The 13,936-nt window shown below is 32.8% G+C and overlaps 1 protein-coding gene across 11 annotated transcripts; it reads left to right on the forward strand.

Annotated features, from left to right (window-relative positions):
- The first annotated feature begins 1,433 nt into the window (after positions 1 to 1,433).
- On the forward strand, positions 1,434 to 13,592 carry LOC132613684 (replication protein A 70 kDa DNA-binding subunit B-like). Of its 11 annotated transcripts, none has more exons than XM_060327827.1 (19): positions 1,434 to 1,835; positions 2,122 to 2,186; positions 4,193 to 4,248; positions 5,680 to 5,747; positions 6,061 to 6,214; positions 6,718 to 6,800; positions 6,886 to 7,013; positions 7,109 to 7,187; positions 7,273 to 7,399; positions 7,485 to 7,642; positions 7,748 to 7,871; positions 8,361 to 8,404; positions 8,528 to 8,613; positions 8,767 to 8,869; positions 9,609 to 9,757; positions 10,800 to 10,871; positions 11,874 to 12,540; positions 13,154 to 13,254; positions 13,402 to 13,592. In XM_060327827.1, the coding sequence occupies exons 5-15, from the start codon at positions 6,194 to 6,196 to the stop codon at positions 9,694 to 9,696; spliced, it is 1,041 nt and encodes a 346-aa protein (XP_060183810.1). In that variant the 5' UTR covers positions 1,434 to 1,835; positions 2,122 to 2,186; positions 4,193 to 4,248; positions 5,680 to 5,747; positions 6,061 to 6,193; the 3' UTR covers positions 9,697 to 9,757; positions 10,800 to 10,871; positions 11,874 to 12,540; positions 13,154 to 13,254; positions 13,402 to 13,592. The 11 variants fall into 11 exon arrangements, with proteins under 11 accessions (XP_060183810.1, XP_060183812.1, XP_060183811.1 ...); XM_060327828.1 differs by having other exon boundaries at positions 1,745 to 1,835; positions 2,117 to 2,186; XM_060327829.1 differs by lacking the exon at positions 2,122 to 2,186 and having other exon boundaries at positions 1,719 to 1,835.
- The last annotated feature ends 344 nt before the right edge of the window (positions 13,593 to 13,936 follow it).

Here is a 13,936-nt window from a genome sequence, read left to right on the forward strand (position 1 = left end):
CATTACAACAAACATCCATTATGCATTTTCACAAAACTAATGATGTTATTTACAAATATATTTATATGGTGATAAATGATAAGCCTGCATGCATGGACAATATAGCAAGTATATTATATATGCAATAAAAAATTACTTGGGAAAATTCATCATTTACATTTTTCGCTATTATTTATGAGTTTTAAATCAATTTAATTAAAACAGAAGGGTCGTAAATATACATGTATTTTTTGAAACCGATTGTTAATATTTTCTTGCAAATTTCTATTGTTATTATATTTTGCACATTTCTTATAAAATTACAACTTCAAAAAATTTTAAAAAGAAAAATACCTGATCATCGGTTAGGTTGTCTAACACATCCCTACAAAATACTAGAACAATTCGTGCCTCGCTTTCGCGATCTCCACGACGAGTCCACTTCTGGGCAAATACGGTATCTCGCTCATTTACTCTTAGAGGACGTAGTGACGGCTTCATCGGGATAAGTCGCTCCCAAGCTCAAACCTGTATAAGTAAATTTAAATATATAAATATTTTTCCAATTAAATAAGACGGATAATGAAAATAGAGCAACATAATATTAAAATTCACGTACCTGCAATAAATCCACAAACATCACGGCTATTACACATCGAAGCACGACATAGAGAATTGTACAAGTATGATAATGCCACTGCTCCCCAAGCTTTCCCGCCCATTGCATCAAGGTCACTTATGTCATCCAAAAAGTCTAAACTAGGCAATGCACTAGTATTATCAGGGAATATCTTGCCACCAAACAGCCAAAGCAGGTACAACCTGACCCTCTGTTGCACCACAATCTCGTCAGTGTGTTCATCAATATCATTCAAGGTTTCCACATGCTTAGATAATGCTTTTATTTTCAACAAGCTACTACCTTTAATTGATTCTTCTTCAGGCGACCAACCAGTAAGCTCGTACATCAACTGCTGCCACCTTGATTTATATATTTTCTAACACCAGTCTACACCAATGGGTCGCCATCTACGGGAATGCCATATAAGACCTCGACATCCTGTAATGTGATGGTACATTCGCCAGTGCGCATATGAAATGTATGCGTCTCTGGACGTCATCTCTTAATAAGTGTAGTGATGATTCCTTCATCATATTGCACATCACCTACCTCTAAAACTCTCTTAAATCCACATCTCTCAAAGTAATTAAGGATGCGATTATGTAAAGGGTGTTGCCTCATGTGATTCCAGAGTTCATAATTCGCACGGCGTATAGTTAAACATGCGTCCTGTCCAGTCAAGTTCCCATCTCACACAGCCTGGGATCGATGTTGTTGCTGGAGTATTAACACATCATAGTTTTCTGGACCGGGATGTACAGTCACTGTGGGGCGATCCATACCTATAACATTGTGCACTTAGTTAATTTTTTTTTAGGAGAGTCAAACATATAGTAACAGAATTTCTAATACCCAAATCTACAAAAGAACTTACCTTTATCCTGCTGAACATGTTTGGTAAATTTTTTGTAGATAGAATTCTAAGTTAGTTCGGGAATTTTGACATTTTATGTTACATTGTACAGAATACATAATCAAGAAGAAATGAAATTTTTAGACGGTCCTTTACAATAATCATTTAGTTTAGACTATTAATAAGTGAAAGTTCATGGTACGACGAAGGGTATTACGGTAATTTTATATTGTCCAACTTTTTTCTCCTTCTAGACACATCCTAGACAAATCCTTTTTTTAGACAGATCCTTTTCCTTTCCACTTTAGTGCCTTATTTCTCCTTTCTTTTCTCTAATTTCTCGCTGCCTCTCTCTCCATTCTGCTTTAATCTCTCTTTCAGGTAAGTTGTCATTCTTTCTATTTTCCTTCTCTCAAATGTTTTCATTTATCTTTTAGATTATTTTACGTGCTGACTTTTGAGTCTTTGATTTTCTCTTGCTACTTTTTTGTTTAATTTGTGTTTTTCCTCTTCTTTCTCAACCATGGATGTGTTTCAGTGTTATTTAAAATAAAATTTTAGGGTCTGATTTCTCTAACTTGCATGTGTTAGCTAGGGTTTTAAATAAATAAATAGTACTAGAAGTTAAGACTTCCCCTCTAATTTTATGCTGTGTTTCATAGTGCAGATTTTGCTATTATTGAGCAGAGTAGTAATTTGTTGTTGTGATACTGTGCTGGAGTGAACGTCGTGGTGAGTCTTAATCTTTTATTGCCACAAAATTTTAGCTGGAAATCAGTTAGCTTTTCTCTTGATATCAACTGAGAAACCAGTTGGTCTATCTTGCTTTAGATTCGATTCTGTGTAGATTGTTAGAAATAGATTCAGTCTCAAGTATCCTTTCTAATCCTTTGACATGTAAATTAAAAGCATATTTGTCTAGATGTTAATTGTGACTCTACCCAGAAAAGCTGAACAGATGGATATAGTAAAGCTGAAAGTTGTAGCAGATAAGTTCTTTGCTAAAAGAAGTTCATTTTTATTTTGGTCCATAGATTGCATAGGCATTAATTGATGGTGCAGTCATAGTAATCTTTCACATATTCTCCATCCTTAACTGCACAAGATCTTGAACATATCCTATTAGCAAGCAACAAATAGAGATTTCATGAGAAAAGTACAAGCCATAATTCTCAAGATTTAAAAAGAACTACATAGATTAAGAAAGCAGATATTGCATGAATACACTCTCTGTTTGGGGGATGTTCGATGGAAAGTAGGAAGAATCCTTTGAACTTGGGAGAGCTTAAATCTGGAGGTACTCCTATGTTACCGAACAAGCTAACTGTGAACAGTTTAGTAGTGGAAATTCGAAGTTAGTGTTCCCTGTTGGAGGTCTTTGATTGAATAGGAATATAATGTGCTTTGATTTCCAACGATCAGTAAGAAAATAGTTGCTGAGCTTATTTAGACCTCCTAAACTTGGGCTAGAGTTTCATAGACGTTCTTACCATATTCATGTTAGTGCCAGTTCTAATTCTTTGATTTGTGCAAATAAGAAAAAGAAAAAAATACTCAATTTTGAAGCTCCATGATATAAGCTGATGCCATAATACTATACATATACTTTGGTGTAACTATGTTATAGCTCCATAGAAAACAAACTGTATGATATTAATGCTTGAGATGGTACTGAACCAAATTATTTGGAAAATAAAGATTAGCTTAGGCTCACCAAAAAGAAGGTTGCATTTTTTATTTTTTTTGACATACATTAACAAATGATCTGCATTGTACAAAAATGTGGATGTTGTTTAGGATAGTAAAACTCATTAATTTGGAGTTTGTCTTACTTTTTTCCAAGATTTTGTATTCCCATTGTAGTCATCAAGTAACGAAATCATTATGTCATCTTTATCACATAACTTCCAACACTCTTACTTACACCTATTTTCTACCATTCGCCCTTTTAATTTCACAAATTTCAAGTCTAACTCTAAAACTCAGTGTTTTTTTTACATGTATAATTGAACAAACAAAGAATCTACAAATGTAGTTGAACAATTCCACGAAACAACTTATTTATTATAGGATAAAGTTCAACTATATGAAGCACATATATGGACAGTCCCTTTGAGCTTCCTCTGCCTTTTGGCCTACAAAATACAAAAACTAAATCTAAATAGTTAATGAAAAAACTAATTTCTTTCAGGAAACTTATCAAACACATATGACACAAATAGTATAACCTAAGGAGTTAACAATATACAATTCTTATGAGCTCATATGGGAGAACATTCAAACATTGTATTGTCTTCTTTTATGGAAGATTTGATTGGTTGAGATGTTGAATAGGTCATAGCTGTTTAGACACTTTCTTTACTGAACCTCTTTGCCATCGGTCTGTCTTCCATAGTAAACCAGACCACAACTTTCCTTTTTAATCTTCTTTCAATTTTTTCCTATAGCTTCTTGAGCAATATTAATTTAGTGCACAAGTAAGAGTGAATTGATGACTGAAATGAATTCTGAGGATGTCGTGAAATTCTGTTTCTAAATTTGTTGTACCTAAGTTCGCAGACATGCACACCTAATAACAATTTCTTGTCGTAGAAAGAAATTGACTGGTGTTATGATTGGGGTTATAGCGTGTATTTTGTGAATTTGTATTTTATTTAATCCATTATATTATATAAAATCACTTACTTTTTTCATTCATTTAATTGGCATATAATGGTCCTACAATTTTGATTGCGCAGCGTTTGGAAAGTAAAGTTGCTTACGGGGCACAGAGGAACACTGTTGTGACTTAAAGGTAATTTTGCCTTTGGTTTCACATTATTATTAAATTATAAGTGATTTTCCATGTCTGTGTGTTTCAACTCGAGCTCTTTCATATTGAATAATACAACCCAATTTCCTGGAAATGTTGTTGGATTATTGAGTGGAGAAGTTGGATTTCCAAAAAACTTCCATCTGTTTATGCATGCTGATTTTGGGTGAGTCTCCTATTTGATTGATATGAGTTGGCTTCTTCATTTGATGTTTTCCTCTAAAAGATGGCCTGTTTTTGCTTCTCTGTGGTGGTGTTCTGTTCACTGGTTATTTCTATGTGTGGTATAGAATAAATATTTAAACTTACAAATTAAACTTTAATATATAACTTTATAAAGCACTTGAAAAGTTGATGTCTAACAATGAAAGAAAGGTGGATATTCAACATTGGAATTAGATTGCTTAAAAGTCTTTGGGGGACTTAAATATGTAAAACTTACAGATTCTCGTGAAAGCAGCTATTTTCAAAGAATCTATAGGACTGTAAAGAGCAGCTTCTGAGTACCAAAATGGACCATTTGTAATAGCTCTGGAACAATGAATCATTATCTTTCTATCTATTTATTTAGTTGTTTATGGTATCCAAGCCCCTTTTCCAGACAAATTATAGCATCATATACTTGTAAGTATAGTATGTCTTTTTCCTGATATCATATAATCCTACAATTTTGATCATTTTGTTCTGTTGTTATGTAGTATGAGGATAATGTGCAACTTGAATACCTGGAAAATTGTGGAGGATTCCTTTGGGGACAGCATTGGCTCATGCCAAAGAAAACTCTCCTGTTAACTTGTAGCCAATCTAGAAGAAATTTTAGAGAGCCATACTTACAGCTTTGTTTATCCCTTTATCTATGAGGAAGATTGCAAGTATGAAGAAACCCAAGAAATATTTACAAAAATTGGTCATTAAATACCTGTAAAATCATATTAAATGACAATGGATTGATAGAGGAAAAATAAAATAGTTTATTTCTGAGAAACGCATAGCTATTGATGATCAATGGTTCAATTTCACATTTTCTGCATATAGAGCAAAAATATAGTACTATTATTTTCATTATTTCAATTGTGCTCAGAGTCTTAATTTGATCTACTCTATGATCATATCTGAGTTTCTTTGAGTTTGAATTCGGTATTATTGATGCAACTTCTATTGATTTAATAATTCTACCGGAGCGATAGACCAAAATGTTAAATTCTATTCCCAAGTTGGCTGTGGCTTATTTTTTCTTATCCTATTCTGTGAATATTAACTTTCGGTTCTACCTTACGGTTGCGATTGCTATGTGAAATTAAATTTTAATTCTATCTTCTTTTTATTCCCTGCACATTTTTAGCGTAGTTTAGGGTAATTGTATCTTCTTTTTATTCTACAGCTAACAATTTTGTTCTTGCTTCCCAATCACAGGTCAGGGACCTCAAAGCTGGAGGTATAACATAAGATTTTCTTGCAAGGATCCAAGTTTCCTGCTACTGGTACACATTTTTTCTTCTTGCTTATCTTACTCGGCTTTATTTGTGACTTTTCAATTTCCCACTTCACAAAGTTTTTTTTCAGACTGTATAAAAATATTAATCCAACCCGCAACAGTAGACGATCCCGATGATCATTCTACCTACAATATAGTATATAATGAAATTATCCATAAAGCATTCTCTTAGGACTTTCAAAAAGCTACTAACTATTCATATAACATATGTAAGTTATTACTTGCATTTACATTTTTCATCAACCTTACTTCCTTTATCATACTATTCCATTGTTTAACCCACTTTAATTATTTTTCAGGGGATATAAAAGGACACAGCGACTTGGTATATATGCAATCACTCCTGAAATACCAGACTGGACCTGTAAAGTGCAAGTTGTGGATATATGCAAACCAGGAAAAGGTTCTCACCGAAAGATAAAATATTTGAACATGATCTTTCACGATGAACAGGTACTTCCTTTTTCTAGCAAAATCAACTATTTATGTCTATGTATGTATAACATTTTCGAATCAATTACTTACATTGCCTATGTATATCTGTTTCGTTAATTTTTTATGAATCATTCACAAGAAGACCAAATAAAAGCTATTGTTTACGATGATGAAATCTCCTCTTATCAAGATATATTCAAGCTGTTCCACACCTATTTGATAACGGGTGCACGCATACAAGTACCAAATTTGAGATATGAAAGACCCTTGCATACATTTGAGTGGATTATTGACAAAAAAAAAAACCATAGTTGATCCAATTGAAAAAGATAGTCCAGATGAGGATGAATTGCCACCGCCCATAAAGCTGAATCTTACATCATTTGAAGACATCAACAATCAGGCCTCCCAGTCTACCAAAGAGCAGCTTAAGGACGTAGAATTTAGTATGGTTATATTACTTCTTTTCAGTTTAACTTTTTACACATTCATCTATTAAATACAAATTGTTTTGCCAATAGATATACACGCAATTGTTGTCCGCTGTTTCCCGCCAAGGTTTGTTGCAAAAGTCCAGAAAAGAACTCATTCTCATCGATACTGAGTAAGTGCATTCGTAAATTTTTCAAAATCCTTATTGTTTTACAATTACAAATATACGACATATTTACCTTTTTTAATGTAACCAGCAAACAAGCTTTCACCTTCACACTATGGGAAGAAACTATTATTGAGGACGAAGGCAAGAAACTCCTTGACCAATTCCAAAAACGTCTTATTATCTTTGCCAGGCGTATTGGGGTATCCAAGTACAATGGTAAGCTAAATTCGTAACGTAAGTTTGTATTTCATAAATAAAAAAATATTATTGCAATTAATATAGATATATTACTTTGTACTTTGTTAATGTAGGTATATCGTTGACAACAAAATTTAACACCACAATACAAATTGATCCCCCTTATTCCCAATGCCTACAATTGCACACATGGTACCGCATTACTCCAATCTATATTGTGCTCGATTCTTCCTAATTATTATTATCCTAAATTTTTTTTAATTTTTTCCTCGAATAGGGTCACAGAAAACAGAGAAATGCTTACTTCTTTCAGTCTGAGGAGCACATCTGAATCTGGATCTCTTATCAGCATCTCAGTAGATGAACAAATAGTCCCAATTGCAAATGTTCAATCACAACAGGACGTTAGTATAATTTCTATTTACATAATTCATAATTTCTGCCTATACTTATCCTTATAATAAATAGTCTCATTTCCTTTTAATGCAGGGGCATTCCTTTTCCATTGAGACAAAAGTATCACTTCCAAATAAACTCAAAAGTTGCTATGTTTTACTATGTCCCAACTGCAAACAAGAAGTCAGAAGTTTAATAAAAAGAAAGTTTCTGTGTATGACTTGTAAGCAACAAAATATGTTAATTCCCAGGTATTTTTATCTCTAAGTTTACACATACGTCCAAACACAATATTTACCACAATCCTTCTATTCCTATAAAAAAAAATATTATCTTTTGCACATATACACTTGCAGGTGCAAATTTGATGTAAATCTCCAAGATGCTTCCGGATCAATAATTGGGATAATTATGGACAAAGAAGCAGAAAAATTATTATCCCTTACCACAGATGAGATTTACGCCCTTGCTTCAAATGAGGTCAGCATTCTAACTGAATAATTTACACAATATCACTTTTCAATTGATCAAACAAAAAGCTAAAATATATTTCTCCCCGGGATGAGTTGCTACCAATGCAGAATATTCAAAGCAAGCTAAATCAGAACTTTTACATAATTCAAGTGAAAAAATCATTCTCCCGTAGTTCTCAAGCAACATCTGAAAAATTGTACATTAAGTCTTGCACTGAAAAAGGAAAAATGGTGCATTCTCTCCCCGAATCACCAAAAACTAACATTGAAGAAGGCAACAAAAGGAAAAAGAAACATTTAGTTTCCTTTGATGAAGAAACAGAAGTACCGACCGAGCTACGTCACTCGCTCAAGCTGAAACAAAAACTGGAGCCAACAACTCCAGTAAAAAATAAATAAAGGTCACCACAAAATTCTCTTTCTTATTCCTTGTATGAATATATTTATATTATATCTTTATACCCTCTTTCATTCTTTCTGGTAAACCCATTTGCAGGATAACCTTTTTTTGCAATCACTTTTGCGTTTTGCGGAACAAAGGTAATTTATATCAAAACTTATTTACCCTATTTCATTACTTAAATGTTTCACAATTTTCTTTTTACAAATTTTTAACATCAACCACAACTAAAATTTATTCATTCTTAAATAGTTCTTTTGTAGGGAAATCAATTCTCTTTTGAAGCTTGCTTTTGACTTGTTGTCTTGCAACTACATGTTCCAACAACATATACATCCATCAAACAAAGGTAATAAAAATTACATTTATTCAATTAATCTTAATTTATTTTGCCCAATTTACTACTTTCTTATTTCTGAATTTTTATTTCTTTCACACTATTTATTTATTTTCATATATTACTATCTTTCTGCCTTCAACTGCAACAATGACTGTGTTCAAGAGAGGAGCTTCAAACAACTGTGTTGTCTAAGATCAAAGAGGGGCGATGTTCCCTATTTCTTTAGGGATTTAGTCTGTCAATTCGTCCTTTATGAAATTCTAACGTAAGTCTCCACTTTGAACAAATGATTTTCTCTTTCTTTTACCCATATTATGCATTTGTTTTGCCTGTTCCTGCTTCACGACTTAAAGTTGTGATTTTGTAGCTTTTATAGTTGGTATTAGAAAGTGTACTTTAAAAGCATGACATGTATAGCATGAGAATAGAGCTATCTTTACTGAACCCTCTGCTATCTTTTTAGAAAAATCATTTTCGGTATGACTACATTTGAAGGAATCTTATTAGCTGGTTGTACATTTCATATGCCAGTCTACATGCTTTGTAGCTTTGTGGCCTCACAGTGGTATTGGCTTCAAAGAGCTAAGCTTTCTCTTCTTTTGAGTTTTACAAAATCTACTGGAGATAAATGTTTTTCCTCGATATTGATTCCTGAATATTGTTTACTTGGAGAGATCTCCTTTTATGTTACAACACTTCTGAATGAACATGGCATGTTAAGTGAGAGTATGCAAACTAAGATACTGCAAGTTTTTCAATACCGTTTATGGTCAGCTATATTTTGATTGTCATGGTGATTATTTGGTTTTTGAAGATGTTGATCTAGACTTATTAACCAGTTTTAATTGTTTGCTCCATTTTGGAATGGATAGCTTCAACTATAATTTTTTTATAAGATTTCTATCTCCAAATAATATCATATAAGAATAGTATAGCTTTATTTCTCTATAGTTACAGTTACAATGTGTTAAAATTTACTTAACTTAACTGCACAAACTATGAAGCTGGTTTATACTAAAGGGCTGCATGCAATATGGATGGAGAGAAACAAAAGGTAATTTGAGAAAGTGTCAAACACTGTGGAAACCATAGCAAAGGAAGTGGAAATCACCTGCAGCATCAAAGCAACACCAATCATTAGCAGTGTTAGGAGGTGAGGACATCTCTTTGATCTACCAAGTCATCTGTCGAGTGGATATAGAAGATGACTATAAGAACACTTGTATATCATATCTCTTATCACTTTGATACATAAACAGTTAATTGAGATTTTGGCATTTTTGCGGTATCTTATGGCCTTTTGCTAAATATTATGTGGAACCAAAAGTACAATAGATAGGAGCACCATCCATGTATGATGAAGAACCAACAAACATGAAACACTAACTAGGAAATCTCGGGATGGCACATTACACCAAAGGCTTTAATCAGTATGTTGTGTGTCCAAATCCTTTCGGGGTACCTCTTCTGGTCAATTGCTTAGCATTTTTTTAAAAGAAATTCTTGGCTCAACTTTCTTATGGTATACTTAATTTTCCTCAAATCTTTTATGTGCCTCCTCAGCTGTTGGGTATTTTCCCATAGGTATTATGATTTGCTAGAGATTTTTTTCCAGCAGAGATAGTGATGCTAAACTGGTGTTTATTTTAGCTGGCATTACAGTGTGTGGGCAAAGTGAAAAAAAGTTTTGCTTCTCATTACTTTTGGTATTTTTCTAATTCAGTAGAGACTTCTAGCATCAAACTTCAACTGAAGTGATACTTCAAATTTGATTGCACTTTCAACATTCTCAATTCTAATTCTTGCCTTTCTTTTTTTGCTGGAGACCCAGCTGAGATATGTGTTGCCAACAGCTGTTAAAGTCCAGATTTCACCCAATTGTAGCATAACTCATGCATAAGTTGGACTACCTACATGAACATTGACAATCTCACTGTTTTTGTCTTTCTAGCATGATATTTCCTTTTCTTTGGATAATGTTACAACACAATTAGAACCACCACGAAATTCCACTATTAGATCTTATATGTACAGCGATGTTGGGGAAAACCCCATGCTCATCACGGGCACCATTGGTGTAATGATATGTTTCTTTTCTGCTTCTTCCTTATATTACACACAAAAAAAATATCGAATTAATTCTTTTGTTTGCCACCAAGTTTTCTACTGCAACATCATCCTTATCTCTGATGCAGATCAAAGTCAGACCAAAAGAGTCTCTTCCCTTTTAAAGCTCAAGTCAGCATATAATGTTACTTCAAGTAAAGGTACACATTCATCTACTTGTCTATTGAAGATGCCATGCTTTCTATTTAGTTGAGTCTGAGATTTTCTGGTTGTCTAATTTTAAATATACGATCAGTATATATTTTGGCATGAAGGTATACTTCAATGTTTGTAAGGATGGAATATAAAATTTGATATCTAGCATGTATTTAAAGAAATCACTTTAAAGAATAAAATTTAAAGTTTATTAATTTAAAGTTTATTAGAGCAAATTAAGAATAATCTTATTTTTGGCTTCACACAATGAATGTATTAGTTGTGACTTGTAACTTCGTATGTTTGGTCCTCCTTTTTCAAGTAATACCTAGATGAATCACGTGCTGCCAACAATCGCTGCTACAGTCCAGTTACATTTACAATGTAGTACTATAACTTTGATCCACTATTGAATGTACATAATATGAGGCATACTACATTAATTTTATTTAACTCCTACTAAACAATTAAAACAAATAGGGAATTATCTTCTCGAAATCAGATCGCTTTTACATAATATGTATGTTGCTTTGCTGCTTCTATTTCTTGAAAATTTGCAGGGAGCTTCCCTTAGTTCGATAATATTGTGCTTACCTCTGTTTTGCTTTCCAAGGGTTGGTGTTTTACCATCACTTTCCTCTAATCTCTACATTTCTCTTTTCATTCTTCTGGTCTTTGACATGTAAAGCATTTCCAACTTAATGTGTTAAGTTCCAGTTTCCTATCATGATTTAGACTTATGTAATACTTTGCAGGTTTGTTCCAACTTTTTAATTTGGGCACTCATTTATTTTTCTAATAGTTAATATGATGTGCTCAGTTATCTCCTCTCCTTTAGATAATTGCTACTCAATTAACTTGGTTTTGATTTCATTCTTCACCTTTTAATTTGGACAACTCTTATGGTCTGTTAATAGAATCCTCATACTGCTGCATGATTTTGAACTTTTATTCCAACTCTCTCAAAGATTGATGGTATACCTTAAACATTGCATTACAATTTGCAGGTTTATCGGGATACTGTACAAGTTTCTCTTCTCTTTTCCACAGCCGACAACAACTGATTGAATCCAGATTGTACCCGCTTACACCAAGAACATCAAGAATTTCACAACTTTTCTCTTTCTAGCAAGCTTGGCAATGTAATAATATAACTTTGTTCCGCACAATATGAAGCATATTATGTTATGAGTAATTTTAACTTGATGGTACTGGTTCCTTTTTTTTAGTTAAACTCCTACAAAAGTACCTTGCAAAAGTCAAACCACTTCCATATGCCAAATGCCTGTAACGTTCACATGGAAAGACGAATAGCTAATTGATTAGCGTAGAGATGGAGATTCCTCTTTCTGCTTTATTTCTTTTCTGTCTTTTCAGAGCTTCAGCTCCGCCTAAATTCAGTCTTGGATAACTGATCAATTAGCAACAAAGTAAATCATTTTGTAAGCCTTTTCTTTTCAGTAACTCATGAGCATCACATAAAATGTTCCATTAAAACATTCCACAGTTACGGACTAATTTAAGAACTTACTTAGAAAGAGATCAAAATTGTATTAATTCATGCCTTTCTACTGCAACATCATCCTTAGCTCTGATGCAGATCAAAGTCAAACCAAAAGACTGTCTCTTCCCTTTTAAAGCTCAAGTCAGCATATAATGTTACTTCAAGTGAAGGTACACATTCATGTACTTGTCTATTGAAGATGCAATGCTTTCTATTTAATTCAGTCTGAGATTTTCTGGTTGCCTAATTTTGGATATAGGTTTTACCATGGAATATAAAATTTGATATCTAGCATGTATTTAAAGGAATCACTTCAAAGAATAAAATTTAAAGTTTATTAGAGCAAATTAAAAATAATCTTACTCACTGATTTACTTAAAGTTTCTATTTTCCTGAGATAATTCCCATAAGGAATAAGTGTACCAAAAAGGAACTTTCAAAGGCAATCCAAATTTCTTCTAACCCTGTAGTGGTGCAGACTATGGAATGATAGAAGAAATGTAAAAGCTATATGCTTCATATTGCTTGTTCATGGAAAATCGTACATTACCGATGTGTTGTTCTACGTTATATTATACGAAACTATCAGACTTACTTGGTTTTATTTTTTTATTTTTTTTAAAAATGCTACTTAGAGTTAAAGCACTATATGAAAACCTTAACATCTCTTTTTGTGTTAAGATATTCTGTTTATGCTCATTGCATATTCTTTTACACACTACTATGCCCTTGAAATTTTTTACATCAATAGTTATTACTTATTAATTTGTTTTGTTTTAACAGATTAGCGCTCTTAAGGAGAACATTGGAATTACCCTTCTGTTGAAAATATGCCCCATCTTATGTTTTTTCAAGCTGCTGGAGTTGAGACACTTTGATGCTGGGTGAGATTTCTTTAGTCTATTATTTATAATTGCACATCCTGCTTTCCACTCCTATAATGGTAGAACATCTACGAAATACTTAATGATCTCATTGTGAATTAATTTTCAAATTCTGAAATATCTTATGCTTTCTCTTCTCTTTTCCAGTTAACACCCAAATGCAATTTCTACAGCCAACTACAGCTGCTTGAATCCAGATTGTAGTTCCTTACACGAAGAACATCAAAAATTTCACAGCTTTTCTCTTTCTAACAAACTTGGCAATGTAATAGTATAACTTTGTTCCGCACAATATGAAGCATATTATCTTTATATAAAGCATATTTAACTTGATAGTACTGGTTCCTTTTTGTTGGTTAAACTCCTATTAAACAAATAAGGAAGTACCTTCCGAAAGTCGAACCACTTTTATATAACAATCTTCGCCCGTGCTTTGCACGGGCTCGGGCCATCTAGTATTGTCATAAACAAAAGAAAATTCATTACATTACACAAACCAAAAAATGCCATCAAACCAGCAAATGACATTATATTTCATCAAACCAAAAAATGCATTTACATTGCATTAAAACAATAGGCAACAAGATTTTTAAACAAAACGATCAACAAGATTTTGTTTGCATGCAAAATTGATTTTTAAGTATTTGCAATAAAAAAAAATAAAAAGCTAAAAAGAGTTTTC

The sequence above is a fragment of the Lycium barbarum genome, chromosome 10, assembly GCF_019175385.1.
Source record: "Lycium barbarum isolate Lr01 chromosome 10, ASM1917538v2, whole genome shotgun sequence".
NCBI classification, from domain to species: domain Eukaryota; kingdom Viridiplantae; phylum Streptophyta; class Magnoliopsida; order Solanales; family Solanaceae; genus Lycium; species Lycium barbarum.

Bases quoted from the DNA above. Each gene is read 5' to 3' on its own strand.
- LOC132613684 (XM_060327827.1), top strand. From the start codon at position 6,194: ATGATCTTTCACGATGAACAG. The intron at 7,014-7,108 runs GTAAGCTAAATT...TTGTTAATGTAG, and splicing joins TGGGGTATCCAAGTACAATG to GTATATCGTTGACAACAAAA. The intron at 7,872-8,360 runs GTCAGCATTCTA...ACCCATTTGCAG, and splicing joins ACGCCCTTGCTTCAAATGAG to GATAACCTTTTTTTGCAATC.